The 26,866-nt window shown below is 39.9% G+C and overlaps 2 protein-coding genes across 8 annotated transcripts in view; one reads left to right on the top strand and one right to left on the bottom strand.

Annotated features, from left to right (window-relative positions):
* The window catches only part of LOC148051545 (uncharacterized), a 68,412-nt gene that overhangs the window by 39,871 nt on the left and 1,675 nt on the right, over nucleotides 1–26,866 (bottom strand). For all 4 annotated transcript variants that reach the window (XR_015699692.1, XR_015699691.1, XM_087736625.1 and 1 more), the window contains exons 2-10: nucleotides 26,648–26,774; nucleotides 25,959–26,032; nucleotides 22,730–22,996; nucleotides 21,466–21,680; nucleotides 19,961–20,051; nucleotides 18,373–18,527; nucleotides 16,579–17,684; nucleotides 14,909–15,401; nucleotides 12,108–12,279 (exon numbers count right to left, since the gene is read on the bottom strand). The gene's annotated coding sequence lies outside the window, so the exon portion shown is untranslated. The remainder of the gene's footprint in view (nucleotides 1–12,107; nucleotides 12,280–14,908; nucleotides 15,402–16,578; nucleotides 17,685–18,372; nucleotides 18,528–19,960; nucleotides 20,052–21,465; nucleotides 21,681–22,729; nucleotides 22,997–25,958; nucleotides 26,033–26,647; nucleotides 26,775–26,866) is intronic.
* The window catches only part of IL15 (interleukin 15), a 43,948-nt gene continuing 32,498 nt past the window's right edge, over nucleotides 15,417–26,866 (top strand). The window contains exons 1-3 of one of the 4 annotated variants that reach the window (XM_087736627.1): nucleotides 15,427–15,915; nucleotides 19,943–20,070; nucleotides 23,686–23,815. In XM_087736627.1, the coding sequence (XP_087592753.1) occupies nucleotides 23,762–23,815 (54 nt within the window). In that variant the 5' untranslated portion in view covers nucleotides 15,427–15,915; nucleotides 19,943–20,070; nucleotides 23,686–23,761. Of the gene's footprint in view, nucleotides 15,916–19,942; nucleotides 20,071–23,685; nucleotides 23,816–26,866 lie in introns of all 4 variants that reach the window. The other 3 variants (XM_087736630.1, XM_087736628.1, XM_087736626.1) reach the window with 3 other exon arrangements.

The raw sequence follows: 26,866 nt of genomic DNA, 5'->3' as shown, positions 1-26,866 counted from the left end.
AGATCTTCGTGAGTTCTTGACAGCTATCATTCAAACCATTAAATTAGCATCCACTTTGAGAAAGCAGAAGGAACATTTCCTATAGGAACCTTATTGAGAAGAAGCAATAAATTTCATTTGCATTCTTAAAACCCCATCCAGGGACTCCTAGATGAAGGCCGCATTGCAAAGAACTTTCTTGGGGCACTAATCTGCAACAGTGGCAGTTCTATGCTTGCTAAAGAATATAAATATCAGAAAGCACAGAAGTTACTAAGCTAGGTATGGGTCACAATAGGAAAGGAAGTCAAAACTTGCTGAGAAATCTGTGTTACCATTACCCTGTCTCAAACCAGCAGTCTGGCAGGTGATCATGGAGTGTTATTGCATAGAAATTTAGATCTGGTAAACTGGAAAGACTACGGAAAAAAAATCAAGACAGCATTTTTTGTAGCTAGAAGATGACAAGCAGCTTATCAGTGACAGTTTCTGTGCCTACATTTAGACAGAAGAGTTCTTCTAATTTTACATGTTATCAAAAAAGTCCTGCACCTGGGTTGGGGCAATCCCCGGTATCAATACAGGCTGGGGGATGAAGGGATTGAGTGCAGCCCTGCCAAGAAGGACTTGGGGGTACTGACAGACGAAAAGCTGGACACGAGCAGGCAATGTGCTCTCGCAGCCCAGAAAGCGAACCATATCCTGGGCTGCATCAAAAGAAGAGCGGCCAGCAGGTCGAGGGAGGCGATTCTGCCCCTCTACTCTGCTCTGGTGAGACCCCACCTGCAGTACTGCATCCAGCTCTGGGGTCCTCAGTACAGGAAGGACGTGGACCTGTTGGAGAGGGTCCAGAGGAGGGCCACAAAAATGATCAGAGGGATGGAGCACCTCTGCTACGAGGACAGGCTGAATGAGCTGGGGTTGTTCAGCCTGGAGAAGAGAAGGCTGCAGGGAGACCTTGTTGCAGCCTTTCAATACTTAAAAGGGGCTTATAGGAAAGATGGGGACAGACTTTTTAGCAGGGCCAATAGCGATAAGACAAGGGGTAATGGTTTTAAACTAAAAGGGGGTAGATTCAGACTAGATATAAGGAAGAAATTTTTTACAATGAGGGTAGTGAAACACTGGAATGGGTTGCCCAGAGAGGTGGTAGATGCCCCATCCCTGGAAACACTCAAGGACAGGCTGGATGGGGCTCTGAGCAACCTGATGTAGTTGTAGGTGTCCCTGCCCATTGCAGGGGGGTTGGACTAGATGACCTTTAAAGGTCCCTTCCATCCCAAAGCATTCTATGATTCTATGAAAAATTACGTGAAGATATTGCTATAAACCTAAAAAAGGATCTAGAAGCACTAAAAAATAATTTATCTTACAAAAAAAAAATAAACACCTCTTATGGATGCATTCAGTAAATATTGTAAAAGAAGAAAATTCTCTTAGGATGTCCAAGGAAATAAGGAATATTAAGCAAATTGGAAAACAGGACTTCATATCGAGATCATTGAAGACATTGGGAAAGAAAAAAAAAAAGAGACCTGTTAATTTCAGCAACCCCAAGATCATTCACAAGATACCTACATTTGATTAGTATTAAAACAGGATATTTGGAATCAAGTTCTGAGCTGGGAATCATAGAAAGTGATCTAAGCAATAATTTTGTATTTTTCATATACAGAGAGGTTTTAAATGCTTTCAAATACTTGCCATTAAGCTTTTTCTTTTCCTCCCCCGTGTGTCCCCCCCCCTTTTTTTTTTCTTTCTTTTTCAAGCAAGAAGATGTATTTCCTAAAATCTTTTCAGCCAGCTGGCTGCGTATTGCCCAAAGTTGTCTCCATATGTCTTATCGCTCTGGCTTTGTAGCATATGGCTTTACAACAGTTTCAAAGGTAGCAGAAATAGGTGTTGTGAACAACCTCAGATAATTAAAGGAACAGGAAAGAAAGTTCATTTTAAAAATTCTCACAACACATGAAAGAACAACAGCAGTAAGTACAGCGATGAAAGTACTGCAGTCAATGTCACTGGACAGTTTTTCCTGCTGAATCCAAAAATTAACATTACCATTTCTGCACTGAATTCCAGAATTATTGGATTTGAATGGTCATCATTTTTTTGGAAAAGTCTAAATGAGCTAATCTGAATCTCTTGCAAATACCTTCATAACTGAAAGAAATTTAAAGATAGGAGAGATAAAACACAGCAAAATAAAAAACCAAAACACAACCAAACCAAAAACCGAACAACTCAGCAAGTCAATGGAAGCAGGCTGCTAGAGATGGACAGGTGATGTCCACAATTTTATTCATTATCAAGTTAACTTCTGTTTTTTAAAGAAGGTTACAGCTCCCAGGTTTAGCCTTCTTGGGACACTATAAAAGCAAACACGTGGATTAGTTCAGTGGTTTGCATACATCAAGGAACAAATATCACTTCCATGGAAGCTGAGAGAGAAACTCCCCTTAACACACAGAGAAGTACAATTGACATTTTAAAAGAACCTACCTTAGCATTTTTGGTGTATCTTTACTCTTGTCTCCAAGTTTTTCCTCTGAACTATGAATTGTCATCATCTTTCCTTGAGCTTTGTTGTCAGTACAATACTGTCCTAAACAATCTGGCTTAATTTTCTCCCTACTGCTCTTGTATTTATGAAGCTAGATCCAAGAGAAGGCTAATATGAACAAAAATGATGCTGCAATGTAAGCGTTTATGCCCCAAACTGTAATTAGTACATCCCCCCATTCTTTCCCCCTGCAGGCATGTTACTGCTAACCAGTATTTTAAACACTGAACTTCACACATCCCTCTTCTCTTGACTAGGCTTGACTTTACATTTCTCCAGGCATTTGCAATTAGATTTCTGGTCATACACCAAATTGCCATTCCTAATTCACTATCTGAGCCTAGCTGGATTTCACAAACAAGATGGTAAGTCTCCATCTAGTAGATGTTCTCACAGCACATTCATACACCACAAAACCCAGGTCTCTGCAAGACACTATGTTAACCTCATTCTTTTGAAACTGGACATTTGAGCTCAAACCCAGGCCTCCAAGAAGCTCAGGTTTTCTTTGCTGCTCTTCCTCTGGCCAGTAGCAGACAGTTTGTTTAAGCATGCTCTCTTTCTTCAGTCTGTGCCAAGAGCTGTAGGCAGCACAGGCATTGAATTGGCAGCAGCCCGTTGTATTTCAGGCAGACTTTATTTTCCTTCTTCAGGCAAGAGTCATAAACAACATTGGATCCAGTTTACCAGTTAAAACATTTCATTAGTGTTATTATGCCTGTCTCTGGTTATACATATCACCTTCTAGAAAGGACACAATCATGTAGGAACAGCCTCACAAGGAAAAGTGTCACCTTGATCTCAAAGCAGTCCAAAGCCAAGGCATTAGGCACCGTAAATCAGAGGCCTAGAAATTCAACTGAGGGCTCACACTGTACTCTGCATCTGGAGCTACAGTATTAAGAGGAATGCCAAACAACTAACTTTTAAAAGGAAAGAGTGACACTGTGGTTTTTAACCAAACTCTGGAGGGCTCAGGGCTGTGGATTTGAACAGAGAGAGGTGCTGAGAAGAGGAATCCAAATGGCCAAAAAGGCCAGAAGCTTAAAATCCGCAGTTAGCAACTCAATATATTCATGCCCAAGTAAATGACATACATACAAAAAAAATCCCTCTCATTTTCAGAGGTTATACAAACATGTACAGACTTACTTATACTTAAAGAATCAAAGAGAAGTTATTAGTCGAAAGTTCAATAATATTGGATATCTGCACAGAATGCCAATAGGAATTTAGGTACACTCATTCCCCCTGCAACCAGCACCAGAACTTTGAGGACAACCTTGCTATGTGTTCCCAACATAAGAAGAGTTTAGAAGGAATGATGCGTTAGTCACAAAGTGACTAAATGCTTTCACTCAATTTCTTTATTTATTTGATCCATTCTTGCAGTCTTGCAGCATCTAGTAAAATCCCTGTTAAGAAAGATTTTGGATAGGAACTTTTCTGACCATTTATTCGGCTATTTATACTTAGAAGAAGTCAAAAGGAGCAGAAAAAAACCTTCTCTTCTAGCTTGTGTTGGAAGAGCTGCCTTTGTAGTAGCAACAGTGAGAATTCTCGTAGAGAAAACATGTTCATGGTCAGTGGCATTTCTCCATGTCAATACTCATTCAGAAGAGAGGATAGGTGAGGGCCACATACAAGCTGTATGGGAAGGGCTGATACAGGCCTGTATTTAGTTATTTTCATTTCTAAATCCTAGATTTAAGCCATTTCCATGTCCTCAGTGTTGCTCATGGTAACCAAGAAAGTTCTGTGTGAGAGAGGCAGAGATGCAGAGAATCCTACTTTTAGATGCCTAGTTAGTTAGAATGTCTCCACAGTGCACTGTATCATTAAGGGAGGAAAATAGATGTTGCATTGCATGGTCCTCGGCTATCACATCATTAATTGGAATTTAGGGTACTTAACACCTTGAAATACCTGTTTTTCAAAGTGTCAATTCCCTTAATGAGTATGTCTGAAAGAGAGCATGTAATCTATGTTACCTCCAAATTACACTCTAAATACCCAGTTAAATGATCTATTAAATAATGCTTCTGCTGGGCACGCTCCACATTAAGGAACAGGAAAGGAAGCAGCACTAACAATAAATTTCACAAACAAAGACATATTGTCCAGGAAGGATTTCCCACATGAAACATTTACTCTCCAGTCCTCTGTCTGCTTGCCTTCCCTGACTGCAGCTATTTTACCCTCCGGTGTTCTGTGGACTGAACCCCAACTAGATAATGTTCCATTTTTTGCTGCAAACTGTGACAACTTCTTTAACTCTGTTCACTGTCAAGCTATGCTTCATGCACATTCTCATTTCTTTTGATAATAAAAGAAAAAAAAATTATCTGAAAAGCTGTTCTGAAAGCTGGGTAACAAATGCCAGAGGATTTCTAAAGCTGGACAAAAAACCCCATCTTACAATATACACAAGACAGAGTTAGTGTCACCAGACACACCAGTGATCCATCTTCACATTTTGTTTTTGAAGTTTTGAGCAATAAAACTTGTTTGTAAAACTAGTGTGGTTCAAACTATTCTATTTCTTGCTATTGAATTCAGGCAAACTTAAGAGATACGTATATATCAAACTGACATCATACTGCAGGAGTTTCTTCCCTGCCTGCTTTTTTACCAATCCCCAATCCACCTTTCTTCCTTCCTGTCATTTGTAATCCTGAAATGCCCTTTTTATTTGCTTTTGAGCTGCACTGAGGATTAATTTTATTGTTTTTATTATTTAAATCTCATCCTAGTTCCTATCTGCCTCTAACTTTCACAGGTACTCTTCATTTCAATGTGCCTAAAAGCACATTCCTGTCTCCTGATCCCAGGAACGGTTTCTGCAATCTCATGTGCCTCTTGAAGGCACTCAACTTTGCAAGATACCAACAGCACCTACAAGTACCCTGAGAAACGGCTGCAGACACAAAGCTATTCCTCATGAGCCTTTGCTGGGAAATGCAGGAGTTAACTCTTTCCCATGTCTTAAAATTGCCCCCTTTCTTTGGCAATGTATGCATCCCAGTTGATGTGGTAAATAGGGACAAGGCGCGGAGTCATTTAGGATACTTTTCCAACACATCCTCTGGGATGATATGGAGCTTCTTTGCTAGGCTGTTCATTTGCTAGACTGTTTAGTCTGGAGAAAAGGAGGCTGAGGGGAGACCTTACGGTCTCTGCAACTACCTGAAAGGAGGTTGTAGCGAGGTGGGAGTCGGTCTCTCTTCACCCAGGTAGCAAGTGATAGGATGAGAGGAAATAGCCTCAAGTTGCGCCAGGGGAGGTTTAGATTGGATATTAGGAAAAATTTCTTCACTGAAAGGGTTATCAAGCATTGGAACAAGATGCCCAAGGAAGTGGTTGGGTCCCCATCCCTGGAGGTATTTAAAACACATGTAGATGTGGCACTTAGGGACATGGTTTAGGGGGACGTGGTGGTGTTACGTTAATGGTTGGACTCGATGATCTTAAAGATCTGTTCCAACCTAAATGATTCTATTCTATTCTGTTCTAAATTACTATTGCCTACTATTGTTTCTGATCCTCTGTTTGGGATGTGTTTATATAAGTGAAGTATATATATCAGTGTCAGACAATAGTTTTTACTTTGCCTCTGTTTAAAACTTTTCTAGATGTATAATCTACAAACTAGTAGCAATAGACAACGTCAAGACCTGAAGTGTGAACACATGGCTGAAGACATGAGGGTAAATGAAACATAGGCATTTGCTTGCAACAGTTTATAGGACTAGACTAGCCAGTCTGTCATGCAATGTCCTACACCTTATTAAAAATCCCAGGCCCCAAATGTCCAAATATTTACATAGAGAGGTTTAATTGTTTCTGAAAGTGCAGCACAGATATACCTAGGTCAGCATTCATGAACCAAATACACACTCACTCAGGGCCAACCTGGGCATTCATACAGGGAAATAATTGTGCTTTCCATGCCTCTGGAAGTATTGCACAATGGACATACTTCATTTACCACCAGATGCAAAAGGAGGCATTACCATAATTTTTAGATACATGAATATTTTAAAAATAATGTACAACATTTCACTTATCAAGACACCACAGCTGAAAATCACTTGGAGCTTCAGTGATAAAATTTAAAAGTTTAACTTTGTTTATGACAGAGAACACATCATGTCACCAAAAATAAAAAGTAAATTCTCATTAGCAGGAAAAGTGTAGAGAACAAATAGTGAACAAATAGAACCAACTGAACAAAACGGGACCCCTGTTTGAGATCTGATCTGAATGACTGCGGCAGCTTGCAGAGCTGCCTGAAAGAGACAAGCTGTCTGAGAGACCTCCGGAGGACACAAGGGTATCACTGGGAAGGGTCCCTGTGCCCTCGCTCTGCTCTCACGCTCCCCACGTGCTTCTGGCCAGCGGACAGCAGGCAGGTTGCCTTCTGGACTAATAGACCTTTGGTTTGACTGAGTGTGGGTTTCCTATCTCCTTCCCTTTCAGAAACTTTGATTGACGTGCTAGGGTCCAAGCTGGTAGAAAACAGGCACAGAGTGACTGTCCTCAAGACGGGGGCAGAAGGAATGAGGGCACTACAGTCCAGACAGGCAGTCTCCCACTCTTGAAAACCTACCGGAAGAAATGCCCAGAGAAAATGGAAATTGGAGGATGAAGAAGCCCACACATTTTGTTATGGACAAATTATGACAAACTATTCTTCCTTTCATGACAGGATAACAAGTCTAAATGATAGAGGCGAAGCAGTAGCTGTCATGTCGTCTTGACTTCAGTAAGACTTTTTCACATGCTGTCATGTGAAATTAATATAAGCAAGCAAGGAATCTGCCAGCATGAGGGGGCACAACCTCTTGGAAAGGTGGACTCGGGAGTGCTGCTCACAGAGGAACTAGCACAATTGAAAGAAAGGAATACGGGTAGGACATCCAGTATTATTCAAGCACTTTCACTTGTGATGCAGCTATCAAATGAAAGCTCTGCTGACAAAATCTCAGACAGTACTAAATGTGAGTAATAATGTGAGCAGGTCTTCAGCAACCACCGGGGTGGGAGAGGCAGGGGGAGGGGGAAAGAGAAATCCCCAAGCAAACAGAAATCACAGTGTGAATGACCACAGGAAACCAGCTCTTCTCCTTCTCAGGTGAGGAAGTAGTTATTTCTAAATTATCAGATGCAATAATATTAATATTTCTAGTACTTTTAAATCCTCAAGTTACACTACCTGTTCCTCAGCAATCACACAGTGGCCATTTACATTCCCTAGGCAGCCTTGAGAAGGTCATCAGTTTCATATATTCACCCTGCTTCTCAGACACGTACAAATTAGCAAAACCAATCATTTTAAGCTAAACCTCCTATTTCAGCCAAAGTAGAGCATACAGGATTTTATTCAAAGTTGCTGAATATAGCTATTGCTAATTGGGGTGATGAAAAAGGCCTCCGAGACCTTGGGGTTTAGGGTATTATGAACTTGCACCATCATCAAAATTTCAAATCACTTTTTCATACATTCAGTGCAAAGACTTAGCCCTTCCTCTTTGCCAGAGATTAAATGGATCTCTTGCTCCTCTGGCATGCCAGAAGACAACTGTGTTTATCAGATTCTTAGGTCTAAACTTCTATTGATATGTTTATGAGAGCAGATTAAAATTGATTTCATACAGTCACCCAGGAATGAAACAAGTAAAGCATGCAATTTTATGTACCAGCTGCATGTAATGTAAATCTAGGAAACCGCACAGTCTCCACTGGTATAAATACATGGAAGGGTTTGCAAGAAACTATAATATCAGCAGGAACTCAATTCTATCCCTCCCCTAAGCCACACAACATTCATTTTAATGACAGGAAACTAGTTATGCTGGGAGCTGCACAAAAATAGATGCTCTTTGGTAAATTCAGCGGGATACACTTCAGAAGGAATCCTCTGGTAAAAAAAGGCAAATGACAAGACATTGCCAGTAATTTAGATATCTGGGAAGTGACAAGAAATGTCATAGTTTTCTGTATCTAAGATTTTGGAGAGATTTTATCAGCCTCTCTCAGGTGACATTAAGTCCACTGTTCTTCTGGAGTATACCTACACTGACTACTTGTCCACATCTTGCAAGTTCACTACTTAGTATCTTCATTACATAGGATTTATGGACTAGCATTACTATGCGTAGTTGCACTCTCACAAATGGAAATCTTTTTGAGGCAATGTATTTTCCTAAGTTTAAGCGTGATTTGTTTATTAAATACATACATGAAGCCTAATGGCCACATATCAGTACTGGCATTCTTAATTGCGATACCCTCTACAGTCTTTTTAACTCTCTTTCACAGCAGTGAAGTCTCAACTTTGTTCCAGTGAAAAAACATCTCTACCTATATTGATTAAAATTCAGTATATATGATTTTTATTTATATTTCAGATATTTCTGGATGCTACTGTATGGTTAAATTTGGCAAAATACTGTACAAGTAGCTCCCGGAGACACACAAAAACAGGCAAAGTTAGCAACAATGGTTTGAGTCTCATCTCTTCAATAATGTTTTTTTATAGAAAGCTGCTTTTTTTCTCCCACATTTTCAACTCTGCAGAGAATATCATAATCCATTGAGCGCCTTTCATCTTTTATTTTAATGCACAGAAACTTTGATCCAACCATACTGACCAAAGTTTTTGGCTTATTGTCAGTTTCCCCAGTTTGGACGCACTTTATTGCGGTGGCAATCTAAAGGGCTGCTGCTGCTTTACGCTCCGTGCTAGGACATGGCCCAGAAGTCAGTCTTTGGTCTTTCTCTATTTTGAGCAATCTTGAGCAGATTGCGAATCCCCTTGAATAGAAACAAGAACTGCAAGTCATAGATCAGGAGTAGCTAGACATGCCCGTATTAGGAAGCACTGAAATTTTCACACAGCTAAAAGTCGCTTCATATGCCTTGTATCTCTGGGAAGCAGGGACCTTCTCATTTCCCTGTGGATGGGCCTGGCCTGGCCATGGGTCTGAGCAGCTGCAAAGTCACCCTCAGCAGTCTCTGCTTCTGTGGGCCACTGTTCGCATTTGCAAGCCAACCCTGTTTTGGACCTTGATATAGAAAATTTATCTGAACTGCTTGCTAGATAAATAGAGTGTGATGGCCTGATACTGGAAATCCTGTCCATAAGAATCTTATCTTTTGCTGTTTTCAGGGTACCTGAAGTACACACAGATAAATAATCAGGGAAATGGAGAAAACTGGAATTGCCCTGTACGTTTCGTTGCTACATGCCATTGTACGATTTCCTACAATGAATTTCAGTGACTTAGGCTAGACAGTCACAAGGCAGAGGATAGAAGAATTCAGAGTGAGCAGTGGAAGTTAAAAATGGGGAATGTCTATTCTTATGCATATTGAACATTTCCGTGTCATACACAGTGCCAGCAAAAGCAATGGCATACTATTCAGAGAAAGCTGCTGCTTCTGAATAACAGGTGCTCTGGGGAAATGTAAAAAATAACAGATGGGAAAAATTGCTGCTCTGAGGACAATAAGCTATCAAAAAACCCCAGGAATGAAATGACAAATGACCAATTATTGATAGCCAATTTCAAAACACTATCATCAACTAGCCAAAGTTTTGATAACTCCTAGTGCATTCATCCTTTCTGTACATAGTATGCCCGATATTAAGATTCCCTACAGAAAGCACCTTGATTTTTTCACGTAAAGGAGTGAACAAAATGTTGTGGGGTCATGTGGGAGTTCAATATTGCACAAGTGTGTCATAGTATATGAAAAGGCTCTCTATATACCCTAGTAACCTGAAAGCAATGTGACAAAACTAAAGACAACCTTGATTTTGGTATGACTCCTAATTTTAAGTTAAACTACTTGGAGAAAGCCCTTTCCTTCCTTTTGGCTAAATACAGTATGTTGTGCAGTCTCTCTTAAATTTCAAGTATTTAGAATACATTCTGTCCAGGTGGTAGCTAAATAACTCGTTTTCTCTATTTATATAGAAATTACTTTCTACTGAGTGATTTCTACCTTTGTCACAAAAGCAATGAGCATTAAAGAGACCAGCTGTATTACAGTATAATGAAACTATAAACCAGTATTATCGAATGAGAAATATGATACATATGTCATGGTTATTGTATTTTAGTACTAAAGAGAAAAAAAGGGAAATAATCTTGATGTAATGCACATCGTTACTCAGTTTGCATTCTTTCCTCTTTCAGCCCTCTGTTTTGTATGCTATTTCTTTTTAGTAGGTCTGACTTATTTGCCTCATCATATGGGTTAGGATCTAATTCTCCAGCATTCCTGAAAGCTCCAACTACAAATGGCAAAGTGAGCCACAAAGCAGGCTGTAAACCTCAGAGAGGGTGTCTACATGGACTGAGACTGAGAGATTTCGACAAACAGTTAGCTTTGAGGAAAAGAATCCTCTCCCCCCCCATCCCCAAGTGATTCAGTTTCATTATTACAAGGTAACATTCTGATTCTAACAGCTTTGTGGATTTGGCATGTAACTCTCTACATCAGAGACCACTGAGACAGCGTGGACTACAGGAGTTTTATGGTCTGGCCGCTCCACTCAGGGCTGATAACATGGAGAGAAATAACACACGTAGAACTTGGGAGAACCGCTATAGTGAAGACATGCTTTTTGGGATGTTAGCCAGCTTTTTTATTCACATATTTATTTTATTTTGTGTAGGATTTTCTGTATCTATCATGCAATTTAAGGAGAAACTCTTTCAGGAAAACTTTTAGGCTGCAATACTGCAAATATTTTGTCTAAATAGGATAGTGCTTTTTCACAGGGTACTAATCAAAATGCTTAAGATTATAGGTTCCTCACATGACTCCAACTAAGAGCTGCACATTTCTCTGCATTAGCTTTTTTCACAGATCCAGAAACACATTCCTACTCACTTTAAGCATTAAATGCCTTTCCCTTTGTATTGCTTTTTGCTAACTTGGCAATTGATATGGTTTTGCTTGGAAACACTAACGCTTTAAATAGAAATAGCTCATGCTTAGTGGCAGTAGTTGATAAATTATAACATGCCAGAAATACTGTGCATGCTTCTGAAAGGCAGAATATTAATGTCTCTCCAGATGTGTCTAGAAATGAAATAGCATTTTTGAGATGCCAGAAGTTTTTAATAACCAATCTGAAGAATCTATAATTTAGGACACATTGTAATTTACTATGAAAAAAAAAAAGAGACTGATTATGTATAGTCCTATACCAGCCATGAAAAGAAGTTGCCTAGATTTGCAGAAGGCACACATTCCCACCTAGGACCATGTTTAGTATATTACATGTTCTATTACAGCAATAACTCTGCCATAGGATTACTTCAGACTTGAAGACTGGTTTATGTGTTGTTACGACACTGGTGCAGGACAGTTCCCAAATTCAGTTATGTGTACTATTTGCTGAAGATTATAATTTCCAGAAATGCACCTTCCTAGCATATATCAAAGACAGATTTACAAAGTCCCTCATCATACAAGTTCCCCTCTGTCCTCTCCTGCTCAGGAGTAAGGCACTCTGCTGCTGGCCACTATCACTAGAATTGAGGCTCACCTTAGCTGAAATAACATGCAGTAATGGTAAATGCTGGTGGGATGACTGGGATGTGACTTCTCAGAGGCAGAAGGCTGTTTTGCCCTTGAGTTAGCTCCTCTGGCTGCCACACTGGGAGTGGGGGGAGCCAAAGCTGTACCTGCTTATCAGCTCTTTATATCCACTCTGTCACCTAGAGGAAGAAAACAACAGTTCTTTCATTTTCCTATGCAGAAATTCATGAGGTTGGTAATTGAGGTTGTACTAGTTCAGCTCTGCAGCAAAAATTCAAACACAGCAGGAACACTATAATAAAAAAATACTCAGGAAGAGACACTATTAAAATTGCAATTACTGTCCTCTGCATCTGCCTGTACATTTGGGTTCAGGTTCTTTAAAAATTTTGGAATTAATTAAAAAAAAATAAAAATCATTATGCTCATCAGAGCATGATGTCTTATCAGAGCAGGCCTCCATTTCAAGATGATTTTTTTAAAAGAACTGATACTGAGACAGGAGGTGAGAAGAGCGTAGTGCAGGCCCATCTTTAAGCATTCAGAAATTCAGCAAAGCTGGCTCTGAGCTGGGTTGGTTGGGGGCCACCCTGAAGGGATTTGGCTCTGCAAGAACTGCCTTTTTTTCCAAACTACCTTCAGAAAATATGGCATTTTTGTATAACCACCCACATCACATTGCTCTGGAAAAGCCTTCTTCCCCCCCACTTCTTCACTTTTGCTCCTGTAGCAATACTTCCTCTCCTGGTGTTCAGCGACAGAACTAACACCAATTCCAAAGGAATTAATTTCATGAGAATATGGCTGCACAAAATGTTTGGGCAATGTTACTTCAAATCAGGATGGTCATGTTTGAATTTTCAGATATCCTGTTTTATTTTCAAAATGACATTCATGCATCTGTTTTCACTTTACTGTTTGCATAATATAAGTTATTCACATTCTTTGTCACTACACTTACAATACTAAATTACAATTTAGTAGCTCATTAGTGAGAGTAATTGCCAATATGTTGCCAAATAGCCTGTGTCCACTATAAATGAAACTTGCATAAATTAGAAAGGGGTATTTTGCTTGTAGGAGAGCATGAGAATAATTTATGCCATAAATAAACACCTTGATGTGGTTAGTAGTGTTTAGATGACTGTAAAACGTCCCCTGTGTAATTAGGAACCACATTTTTGTGTAGTTAAGAAAAGGAACGAGAATTAAATTTTGAGGGAGTGCAGGTGGTCTTGCCACCCTATTGTGATGTAATACATACTGACACTTGCATTATGTTTATATACAACTACTGTAATGTTTAGGAACAGTTTTTATATTAAGCTAGAAATTGACATATTTTAACTTCAGAAATGCCAGCAAAGCATAGTTTTTTAAAAAAAGAACAAGCTCAGAGAGGTAGTTTGAAAAAAAAAAAAAATCCACCCTATATATTTACAGTGTTCAAAGGAAACTGTTTGGACAGTGATTTAAAAAAAAAAAATTGAATGAGTGATACATCCCATTTTCCCACAGAATATAATTCATGAATACCTAAAGCTTTGTGTGCTTGTTTTTGGCTGTTTGCTTATAAATTTTTCCTAGTTGAGACAATGCTGACAAATTATAGTATAGCAAAGGTCACATCAAAAAGCAAAGACAAATGGAAAACAATCTATTTTCTTTCAGTTTTAAACAGTGACAAATGTGAGAGACTTCAGGATCCCAAGTCCAAATACATACACTCATATGTGTACTTGAAATCATTTACTCGCATTCTTTGAGCTGGAGTAAACTGAAGAAACAGAGGTGTTTATGACCACTTTTGTCCTAGAAGAAGTGCCCTCACCACATGACAGTTAATAAATGAGTATGCTCCTTTGGTTTACATAGTTATCTATCTGGGGTGGTGTTTTTTCCTGCAATGCTGTTACCTCCTTTTCACTTGCATTTTTGTACTCTCTCATGGCAAGAATTTCAGCCAAACCTGTACTTTTATTTTCTCTTCCAAATCTTGCCCAGCTTTCTAACAGCTGCCAGTTGAGGCAGATTTCACCTCCCATGTCTGCAACAACTGCTTAAAAAGTGATATTAACACTCTATATTGACACAGAGTACAAGGAACATGAGTAGCTGCTTTTCTGGAGACATGGATACAGCATCATGTGAGAGAGCCGAGTCCCTGGAGAGCATGAAATTGTGAGTTCTGGTTTTTTGTCGTGTTAAATTGCTGGAAGGTTCTTTGCAGTGGTAGTGACTGCAAACCAGATCCTGTACAGGAGCTAATCAGCGTGGCTGCATTTCACTTTGGTGCCTTCTCTGCGGAACAGATGCAGGACCCAAGTGTTGGACCACAGGATACGGTGCGCAGGGGTGCTGAGAAATGGCAGCAAGCTCCCTCACATAATGAATTCGTCATGCAGCCATCTAGTATAGTCCCTGGAAACACTCAGTTCCAATCCTTGTTCCTCTGTCTTATATGACAGCTATTCAAGATACAGAAGTCTTATTTAGGTCCTTAAGTAGATTTTCCGAATCTGGCTGTAATAGAATATCCCAGCACAGGAAACTAACTGGTATTGCTCACCAGGTTTTATTAATAGTGTTCCTGAAAAAATGTTATTTCACTGAGAAACAGGAAGGAAAGGCCCAACTCTAGGAACTCATCTCTTCTCCAGTAAGGAGACAGAGCCATTTCTAAAACCCTCTCATTAAGCTGCAGAGCATTTTTACCACCTCACAGAGCGTGACATACACAAAATAATAACCGGACACCCAGAATAACGTGGAAGAGGACAAAAAGAAGATTGCACAGAGAGGAAGTACCGTTTTCACTGTTGCCTCTGGAGTGCATGGCCCTTACATAGGTAAGTGATGATTCCTCGAAACCTGAGAGTACTTCTAGGGAGATGCTGAGCCTCATCTTCAGGACATTAAAGTTTACCTCAAGGTAGAAAGGTTTTTGATCATGAGGTGTCTAAGCAGGACTTTAGGATTACAGCTGCCATGCCCTGTGATTATCATAGGCACTAAACCCATACTTACCTTAACAGCTAAAATCCACAACTTCTGAGTTCAGTGCAATTAGCAGAGTATTTTTTCAGCTCCTTTATAAGGATCCTCTTCTGATGTCACCTGGGCCTATGACACCTCTCTGCACTGTCATCCCACAGCAAGCCAGATGCTGTACCTGTTGGAGAAACTCTTTTCTGTCCTGCCAATCCCTTTCTATGGCTGTGCTCTTCTTTCTTGGGGTTGCCCTGAGAGGCAACTTCTCTTTCCCTCCTGTAGTGGCTGCCCCAGTAAAATACTGTTCAAGCTGCAAAGAGGAGGAGTTACAGCATAAAGCTACAGTGTTTGCTTCCAAGGCAAGCAACTCTTTGGAGCTCTGGTTCGGAGGATACACTTAAGCTACAAAGGGGGAAGGGACTGTGCAGAGACAAGGGCACAAACTGTGCGTTCTCCTCCCTGTATGGAGGGATAAGAGGTAGCATGCGTAAATGTTGCTGCTTGGGACAGCAAGCAGCTGCCTTTCGTGCCTGTCAGTCACTTGCCTGCCTTCTAAATCACAGGCATGTCTTTCCCCATGTTTTGGGGGGGTTTTTCCAAGTTTGAAAATTGCTTAGAAATGTCAGCAGGAAATCCCTACGATCTGTTGTCTGTGGTGAGAATAATTTCCACATTGTGTTAGGTACAAATATAGCCCTACATTATTATATAACAACTGAAAGTAAAACAGAACGGAGAAGGGGGCGGAGCATTTGCTGCTGTCACTAATGCAAACTTATATCCTAACTTCTGCACCAACTTGCTGCACAGCTTTACCGAGACTCGTGAGTATTTTACACTTTTAACATCCTCTTGCTTTTCTTTCTTTCTTTCTTTCTTGTGCTAAAAAGCTGAGGGAACTCATACTGCTTAGCTTCCAATTATTTAATGATGTTTTTTAAAATTGTCTTGTAAGATTTGTTATAAATATAAAAGACATAGTTTAAGAATTGTATTTAACTTTGTACCTGGCACCTGTTCCTCTGGTTCTGCTGTGTGAGAGACATCAGCAAGTACAGAGAATTGGTGCTCGCCGGTGAAAATTTGTCATGGTTTTCTAACAAACAAATTCACACAGCAAAAAAAGAGGAGAAAACAAAGATACTGCTGTGAGCCTAGTTAACATAGCAAGGACAGAGCTAAAAAGCTGGGAGAAAAGTGATTTACCACGTTAGTGTATACACTTGAAGGAGCATTAAATGCAGGCAGGGAACTGAAAATCTGCAGTCAAGTGGAACCCCACTACAAATAGTGATACAGAGACACTGTAGCTGATAGCAGTATAATAGGGATGTATTAGCTGGTAGTGAACCTGAGTAAGCAAATGCACTTATGAGTCTGCTGTTAAAAATACCACTTTCCACCTAATGAAACCAAAAGGTAGGAGGAAAAGGACGTGTGGGGCAGAAATTTGTGAAGGATTGTATTGTTAAAACCTGCAAAATTACCTCTGTAAAAGCCAGTAACAGGAAATTCTCCTTGCTGTGCACAGCCACTACCTTGTGATTCCATCTGTATACAGCAGGTATATTTGTGTTCCTTACTTTTAAGAGAGTTCGATATTGCAGAACAAATTCCTGATTATAATTATCACAATATGTTTTGCTATACTTTCCAAATAGTCAATAGCATAGCACTTCCTTTGCCCATTATGAATGTGTTTATTTCTATGTACAGTTACCAATTTATTTGACGTGTGCTTGATAAATGGAAAGGTATCACTTGGTTATTTTATCTTGGAAGGAGATACTTCATTATAGATTAACTTAGTATAAATAAATGCTCTTTATAGACCAATAGACCTATCAAATTCATTCTTTGGGAGCCTACTGGACTGTTCTAAACTCTAAGAACATGTAGTATGACTTTATAGCCTGTCACAATCATTTTAGCTCTGCAAACTCAAACGATAACGGTCAGCTTTGCCTCCTCCTTAGAGTGTAACATTATACCCTGCTGTCTTTAAGAATGTGAATTATCCAGGAAAAAGAATATTGTGGTCAGATCCATTCTGAGGCTTCCTAGATCTTTACTGAAAATAGGGAGGGATCACAGGGGACAGAGGTACAGGCTGATGTGGAGTAATTGGTTAGTACATATAATGCTAGATTTTTTCTGAAGAGTGTGAAGTTCCTTCTCACTTCAGCTTGCAGTCTCTTCCAGGCCATGGCCAGTAACACATTTGACACAAAACTTCCAATGCCGGGTGCCAGGGTTCTGTCAGCCAAACGTTTCCCTCATCTGTGCTCAGGGAGTTCAGCTTGCTGCAGCCAGCACAGCAGGGAGAAGGACAATCTGGAACAGCACCTCTGTGAGACACGTTGTTCTATCAAAATAATGTGTTTTGTGATGTAAAGTAGATCACCATTCTGCAGGCCAGCACAGTGTTATTGCTTGCAGGGATCAGTAAAGCACAGCAGCCCAATCCCAGTTGCTGGAACAAACTTGTTAGTCTGCACAGACGTACATATTTTATTCCTCTTGGTTTTTACATGACATTGTCTTGTTGCTATATCCTCTATTTCATCACTGCACCATCAGTAGGAGCTAAAACCTGGGAGAGCAAATACCCTTGCATTCATGTTTTTCATGAAGTCTTTCTGTGCACTTAAAAACTCATAATGGAAGATAGTGACTTTAAAGGTTATTTTAACTACAGGACAGTGATGCACTGCCAATTCTCATTATTATAATACATTTCCAATTCTCTGCACCAAATTGTAGTGTGTTAGGCAGAGCAAGAACACCTCAAACATGTCCATTTGCTGTGCACGCATGCTAAAATATTTCTCATTTTCAAAAGTATTTCAAAAGCAATTGCTCAGAAATGGAGGGGGAAAATGCCTACAATCAGTTATTTATTATCAGCTACTTATTACTCAGAGAAATGTGTATGAAGCAACATCTTGGTTTTTTTAGAGGTTGTTCCCAAATTTAAAGACATTCTTCTCACTCAACCCAGACTTCTGATTCCCATTTTCTAGGCTTTGATAGGACAGGAGTTCACTCCAAGAATAAATGCTGGCATATTAACAAACAAGCTGATATATCTGCCTCTGCAAAGACCAAATTCTGGCACTATTAATAGGTCCTCATGGGAATATATGCTCAAAACTCCTTTTTCAGCAGGAGTTCAAAGGGATGGGACTATGTTGGAGGCCCCCAGTACTCAGACACACAGATTATTCTTTCACAGACAAAAGGACTTCTGATTCTGTATCATTAATCCCAGATCAATTTACCTTCTCACTGCTTCTGTGCCAAACACTGAACCTTAGCCGCTGCTGCCCAAATCAAGGGTTCCTGCATACTGAAGGCTCCTCTGCTCTTGCTGGGCCAGTGCTGTTCCCAAGATGAGTGCTATGATCCCATGCTCAGAGTGAATCTGAAGGAAGGACTAGAAGAGAAAGACATTTCATCCAAGCTGCCTGTACTGTATCAGTGTAAGCAGAGATCCCATTTGGCCAGGGCTGAGTGCCACCTTTGAGATAACATTCTGCACATCTCTGTGAGAGGTCTAGTCTGGGATTTCCTCTGCATCCTGTAGCCAATCTGGGGCCTGTTCTCCACCATCCATCAGGTTTTATGGGCAGCTGGGGTTAGATTTTTATATCATGATGACAACACAAAGAATTCAGGCACCTCAGCAGCTAATAAAAGCTTTCTGTCTTCCAATCATAAATTAATGTACTAGTGTAAAATAAGGAGACTGATTCTTTTCTTAGCTAAGAAATCAGTGCAGAGCAGCAGAAATATTTGGAAGCCAGCAGGAGATGTACTATATAATTAAACTGTTGTCCTTGCCGATAGGTTATTATCAGCAGGTAACAAGATATATGCATCGTTACAAACCATCTTACAGTATTTCATGCTATTACAGATGAGGTATGTCTTTAGTGGCAGCATAGGATGATCGCTCAGACATTGTTGCCATTATAGCGTCTATAAATTACAACTTAACAGTTTAGTAGTTTATCAATTAACTCTAGTGCCAATGCTTAAAAATTCTTTACCAAAAAATGGCTGATTTTTTCACCCACTGAGGAACTGTTTTTAAAAGCCTGCTTTACAAAAATACCTGCAGACTAGAAGGGTTGACCCTGTGACAATTAAAATATACTTAAACTTATACCAAAGTTGCTAAACCAGCCCACCCATAACTAGAATTCATCAAATGTTTTAGGATTCCATTTTGTAAATAAAAATACAAGTGAAGCAAATTTACTGGCTGTAATTTATATTTGGGTAGGGGGATTACCATATTCTAAATCGCTAGCCAGAAATGGCTGCCACTGCACCTTTTCCTGGCTGCAGACTGCCAGAAGGCTGTGAATGTCAAGTGCTTAGTAATTTTCTTCCCTAGAGTTTAAGCTATAAATAAGGACAGTGTGGAGAAGTTTTTTGTCTCTGCTGGAGAAGGGACTTGAACTTATTGATGATGTCAGGTCACCATCTGCCACAGATCCTGTTTGTGCAGATACAAAATAAGACAATGCAGTTGTTGAGCTAAAGATCTTGTGAACAACTCATGCAGAGTTGTTTCTGTTTCACAGACCCATTTTATGTAAAGGAATAACAACATTGACAAGGTTTCACTTCACATATCTTAAATATCATATTAACTGTTAATATGTTGTTAACTATTATTAACATAATACCAATTCTATAACCAACATGATGGAAAATTAGACATGAGCTCTGTGGCCTGTTTTGATGCTGCATTGGCTAATTAAGAATTACAGCACTTACACCAGTGGTGCCTGTATGTATCTCAAGCAAGTGACAAAGTGTCACTGTCTGTCTTCCTGCAAGGGGAAGTAGGAACCTTACCTGTCCTTCCAGGACTGAGGAGAGGTATTGGAGGAACATGGAAATCTACGTGCCTGACATCTGAAAGCTGCAGCTGGTTACTGCCACCAACCTGCTTGTAAGAGTAGAAGGTATCAACATAAGCACACTTGTTCAAAAATAACTAGTTATATCTGTTTGTATAAGATATAGTGGCTCTCTCCTGAGTCATGTAGCCTCAGTTTGAATGTCATATTAGGCTGTGTCAAAGTATTTTAAAATAATAGACATCCGCATAGCTGTTAAAAACAAGTGCACGTAGTGTGCTTTTAAGAACACGGGAATGGGAGTCACAGTAACTCTCACGCGCTTATCTATTGTAGCCTGCAGCAGAAAAACAGAGAGTATGGTTTGTTTCCCTGCTAGTGTACTTTGGTAATGGTATAGTTGCTAGGTGGAGTTTTTCTTTATGCTTCTTCTTGGCAGGGTAAATAGTGTTTCACTTTCCTGAGGTTAGGTTAGCGCTGATAATAGAGTTAACAGGATTAGTTGTGCTCAGGGCTGCCACGTGCAGCGTAGATCACCACTAGGCAGCAGAGGGGATGGGAAGGACGGTGGCACTGGGAGCCCACCTGGGATTGCACTGGTCCCTGTTCTCAGCCTGGGGATTCCAAGTATAAACCTGCCCTGTGATGACCAGCGCTGGATGCTGGTGACGGCAAAAGCCATTAGACTGGGGTTTACATGCTGCCTTGCTGCTTACAGCTTTCTTTCACTCATTTTATTTAATTTTAAACTTTTTTTATTTAATAAAAAAGGTCTACAGCCTTAGTTACATTGTATCTTACAGTAATTAGTTACATGGGCACAAGAAATGTGATTTTACACTGGCTAGAGTGTAAAATATATATAAACAAGGAAAACAAGGAAAAATGGATATTCTGTATTTCATGTATTATTCTTTTGTATGGCCCCATGTCTGATTTGCTGCACGTTCCTTGCACCATGTTGTAAATCCAGAATAATTAATTTTATCTTTTTTTTTGCCCTCCCTTTATGGCACTTATCAGTATAGTATCCAATTGCTTCTTAAACACTAATTAGTTCATTTTTCTCAAAGGTCCTGAAGGATAAGAAAATCGGAATTTTACTTTACAAATTGAAAAAGATTGGAAGAACTTAATGATTTTGGGTCCAGTATGTGATACCTGGAGATGGATTTTTTTTTTAAGAGATTGTTTAGCATTCTCTAGGATTGGCTGTGTTCACATACAGCCCCCAGTGTGCTCAGTTGCAGCTGTGAGAACTCAATGCTTTTTTGAACTAAGCACTGTAGAGGGCACTCATTTCTTCAGACTGTAGCATCTACGCTGGAGAAACCTGCATCTGAGCTAGCTGACTATAATGACTAGAAATATATGCTTGGGGAGCACGAAGCATCCCATCCTAAGGGCCGATATACAAAGCAACTTAAAGTCAAGGTTTCTTGTAGGAGGGAACTCGGAAAATGATTGTTGCTTGTGAAAAAGCTGGGTTAAGGAACTTGCCCAAATCACAGGGAGATGGTGAGATGAAGGCAGGGACAGGACTCTGCTCCTCAGGGCTGCATTCAGCTGCCTTTGTCATTGAACCCATGCTTTTCTTTCTGTGATCTTCTGCCTCCTTTTCTACACGTCTTCCTTTTTCAAATAAGGACATTTATACAGTTTTCTTCCAGGAGCTTGGCCCATTCGGTGAGCAGAATCCATTTTGTTCATAAATCCTGTGAGAGTAAAAGGAAATCGTTACCTCATACTGTGATTAAAGATTTAATACCTTTTCAAAATTATGAATTCATGGGAACGCAGTGAGCACGGGATTAAGTTTCAAGTTCTTGAGAAGAATATGCTTTAGTGTTCATAAATCCTCCCACTTCTGTTACACTCAACCTTTCCTCCTTCCTTTCACCTTTACCCTGTCTTAATTCTTTGCTGTGCTCTCCACTCAGTCATACTACTCAAATTCCACTGCTGTGTACCAGCAGCATCACTGATTTCTGTTCCTCAGCATTCACCACATTGTTCCTGTAGGAAGCCTTTTTTTTTTAATACAAAAAGTTCTGCTTGCCTCTGAAGCTCTGAGGTGGAATATGTTCATTGTGAAGAAACTGCTGGAGACCAACTACACAGTGCCAATAAATATCTTCTGCAATTATGTAAACTAAGCCACTCATGACTTGGCCAAGTTTATACAGGTTTTCTAGGCTGCCAAACTTGAGCACATTACTAAAAAGCACAGCTTTAATTAAATGGTTATAAACATTTTCTTTATATGAAAGAAACGCAGATTTCTGTTAATTTGCTTTTGGAAATGACTGACCTATTCTTGATGGGACTTAAAAGAAAATCACTAGCCTGAGTAAGTACTTCAGTGTAGCAAATTTCAGCTCTAACAATTTCAGCTTGACCAAACTAAAAGCAACTGAAACTGAGTCTAATTGTTGGAGACCCACCTGCAGAAGGCCCTAACAAAACTGTAGGCAATAGCCCCTTTACATATATAGAAATAGGACTGTGTTCCCAGCCCATATCTTTGAAACGATCAGTGTTTAATTTTCTAAGAAAATAATGCTTATGCAATCACACATCTCTGTGTGTGTGCATATTTGTCCTTCCTTCCTCCTTCACATTTTTTAATTCAAGGCCTAATTTCATTGAATAATTTACATTGGAAGAGTCACCTACAGGTCACCTCTTCCAGCCTCCCACCTAAAGCAGGGCTAGCTTCAACATTAGAGCAGGTTGCTCCAGGCTTGGTTGATTTTTTTAATACCTCTGAGGATGGAGCTTCCACAACTTCTGTAGGCAGCCTCCTTCACAAACTTATTTTCTTGAAGATTGCATTGGGATTCCTTTTATAAAAAATACTAATATTAATGTCCAAATAAACTGTTCTGTCAACATGCCTTCATCATTTTTTGCTGTATCTCTTCAAGGTCTTGCTATGAATATAAAACCAGTTGCTTGAACAAAAATTTGCTTGTTTCTCCAACTCCAACATTTGTAAGATTTGAAAGTGACTCTAGGAAAAAAAAAGTTTCTAAAAGAGAAGGGAAACATTCCAGTTAGGCTTTATTGTGTCATCTGTAAAAGGTAAGAAAAAGGGGAATGAGCTGGTTAGACAGTTGCCGTGATCCTTACTATGAAAACACTGCTTAAATGGAGGTGGTGTAGTGGATTGCTGCTGACCCAACCTTGGTTCCATATGGTTTGCCTCATTTATTCTCTTCTAATTTAATTTATAAAATAGGGGAGAACAAAAGTAAAATTGCATAGCTGGACCATACTCTGTCTACGTAAAAGGCAACTATTAAAAGCAATTGTCATGCTGTGTTGTAGTAATTAGGGGACCTCTTCCAGCCCTTTATAAGAAACAAAATTATATTGATGTTAATGACTTTAATACTAGCTACCTGGGCTACAACCTCTCTTCTGATTATTATCAAAAGTCACAAAAAACTATCCTTTGATGACAATATACATTTTCCAGGGGGAACCCCCCTTATATTGCAGCATTCAAAGATGGGTCTCTACTATCTAGATAAAGATAACCCTTTTAAAAAGTCTGTCTCTTGTGTTTTCCATTAATTTAGACGATTTAAAGGGGACTTGCAAAAGTTACTTGCGAAATTTCAGCAACTTCCTGCTTTGAATGCTCTTCATAGATGGGCTGAGAGCCACTCAGAACTCTATTGCAACATTATACATACTTATTTTTGTCACATCTAGGTCCCACAATGTACTTTCCTGATCCAGATTCTGTGCTTCTGTTCTAAGTAATGTTCCAGCAGGCAGGACACTGGGGATGGCGCGCACAACACGAAACTCTGCTGGAGCATTGAGCAGGCTGGAGAGTCAGGTAAGTGTCACTTAAACAACATGACATTTGAGGAAATTTCAGCAAAGCTTTAAAAGTTATTTTACAGCCCAACAAGAAAACTAGGTAGTACAGCAAATTTAAAGCTTAGAAACATTTCCAGTATTGTAGATGAGATCACTAGCTCCCTATAATTTTCTGCTTTCGTTTTTTCACTCCTTGTTGTTTGCTTGTACCAGAATTACATAGTAAATAGGTCTGGATTTTTTCACATTTATGTTTTTCACAGTTGATTTCTGGCATAGCAAGTTCTAGCAGACTTTCCCTCTTGCTTGGACTTAATGCCTATGCCTAGCTGACCTTTTGCAACATGTGAGGCCATAACCCCCGACCCTCAAGGGTGTTTAATACAGGACGAAAATCCTTGCAAGTGTCCAGCCTCTGTAGCGCTCTTCAGAGCTCTCCAATGGGCTTTCTGGATGCTTCTGTATTAGCTGCATTTCCAGTATGCAGCTTGGCCAGGTGACCTCATTGTAATCCAAAAGCCATTAGCATGTGGCACTCAGTACCCCCCAGGCTTGCAGGCAGCTCCGCACTGGCAGGCCAGTCCTTCCCTGCCTCCAGACAGGCTCCTTTCCTGAGCAGTAGGGCCTATTGCTGAGGAACCTGGCAGCCTGAGGTGGGATTCTCCCACTTTCAAACACTTGAAACAGAGAGCATGGTACCTTGCCATGGAGGAAAAACCAGAGTGCCCCAGCTGTGGGCCCTCACCCGCGCAAGGGCTGCAGCGGGGCTCCAAGGCAGGCACCGTGCATACAGCCCTGCCACCACAGCACCTCCACGATGCCTCCACAGCCCCATCCCACCTGGCCTTCCCTGCCAACATGGATGGATAGGTCCCCCGTGCAAAGCCAGTCTGCCTAAATATGCAGGTAGGAGGGAAAAGCCAAACAGGAATTGTCTGAATGGTCTCCGTACTAGTTATGGCAGTGAAGTTGTTGCTTAGGACAGGGTGGATTTTTTTTTAGAAGTAGTTTTGATCAAAGCTTCTTTAGCTTCTTCAATTCTAAATGTGTAATTGCTTATACTTGAAATTATAGCTCATCTTTTCCGTTGGCTTACCAGCTGCTTTTCTGCAGGTCATAGAAAGAATTAATCAACTCAAAACTGAGTTAATCATTGATTACCCAATAGTTTCATATGACTTCATGCAAAATGCCAGAGTGATTAGCTTAGCTTTTATTAAAAGCAGGAAAAATACAGCCCTCCGGATTATGGAGAAAAATTTGGAACTCAAACCGCGCCAACGTAGCCTATGGAAAGTTGGGAGGATTAGAGCAGACAGCAGCAGTTTATGGGACAGGGGAAGAATACAGCATAGCTAGGTCACACCCCCAAATCTCTCTCACATATTGAGAGAGTCACTGGTTATAAGGTTTGTTTCCTGTGTTTATCTAATTCCTTACCATACTGCTGTTCATATTCTGTTGGGAGACTGACGTAAAAGAGAAAAGATCACTCTTAGGAGATCATAGTATTTTCCGCTTGTTGGCTGGCTTCATGTGTCTGCTAGTACTGTGATCTAGACTACTGCATGGACCTACTTGTCACAGGCCTTTCAAAAGTACAGTTTTTTATAGTGCTCCTGCTTCTACACTTGCTTCTTTCTGGTCTACACCTGTACCCTCTCCTGCATCATATTCCATCTCTCCACACCAGACTATAACTCCCTGAGCCTTTGTCCCTACATTTTCAGTCTCCTGCCCATGTTCTCATATAAAAAAGCAGGTCCTGGCACTTCTCAGTGGGTGCTGAAGATATGGTATATGATAAAGACAGAGCAGGTCACGAGCCACTGTCTTGAGCAGGTACAAGTTACTGCATGCTAGTTCTTCCACAATGATCGCCCATAGCACATGTGAAACAAGTTAAGGTTATTTGCTCTTCTAAGCCTGTAAAAAAATGAAATGCATCACAAGCAAATAAGTTTCTATTTATGCTGAGCATTTCAAATACAAATACAGACAGTGTTGTTTTGATTACAGTATTTCCCCTACTGCTCTTAAAGAATATAAAATGCCATTACTCATGTAGCAAGATGCAGCCACGGGATCGTGTGACTATCTCAGTAAGCAGGCTTATTTTGCCCGTCGGTCATAGTAATGTTGCCTCTGTTATAACTTACCTATTTAATCTCCTTCATCCTTCATGATAACTTAAAAGAAATCTCACGTCTTCTGGAAGCGACTCTGTTTGCTTCTAAAGACAGTGAACATTTTAAAATACAACTGTACCACCACCCCTTTTAAAGGTATATGCAAGTTTATTTGTCAGGCATTTATGCCGTTACTTTATCATCTCTTAAATTAATCATTTTATGCTATTTCTCATATTTATACACAGTGAAAGTACAAACAAAAAGACAACATCCTTCCCAATAGGGCTTAGTATCTAAAACCAGATGTAACATATAGCCATTAACATCTACGTTGTGCCCGTTAAAAGAAAAAAAAAGTGCAGATAAGTTGAAAATAGTAAATTATGGTAGAATAGTCTACTGTGAGGAAAAAAGCTGAGTGGATTCCATCCATTGAGAATATATTATTGTGCACTCTGCAACAGTTTTGTAAAGATTTTTTTCTTTTAAATCATTAGTGATCAATAAAGATTTGAACTGGATGATGCTTTTGTAGTTCAGCTATCTTCTCGCTTATTTTTAACAGAGATTATTTATATAAAATACTATCTTAGAAACTACTGCACAAAAGCTAACTAAGAATATTCTGATAATGTTAGAAGTTTCAGAACAGTTTCCAGAGATCAGCTCAAAGAGGTATCATTCACTGCAGAACAGACAGGTAGTCACAACATTACCAGAAATTCAGGACCCAAGGTTCCCAGTCTGTTTTCCAGAAATCAGATTAGCCTTCCATTGCCAAAATGACTTTGAGTAACTGAATCTCTGTCTGTTGGCCACTTTGCTATGAGTCATCTCTGTATGCTAGAAGAAAAGATGCCATAAATAAAGGGTTAGAATAGAGTAGCTGATCCTTGGGAACTTGGTGGGGAAGCAGTCAAAGAAGATACTAATCT

This window comes from Nipponia nippon, unplaced genomic scaffold (assembly GCF_047370975.1).
Source record: "Nipponia nippon isolate SJK-2023a ecotype South Korea unplaced genomic scaffold, ASM4737097v1 scaffold_6, whole genome shotgun sequence".
NCBI lineage: Eukaryota > Metazoa > Chordata > Aves > Pelecaniformes > Threskiornithidae > Nipponia > Nipponia nippon.
This window is presented reverse-complemented; position numbering and strand designations above follow the sequence as displayed.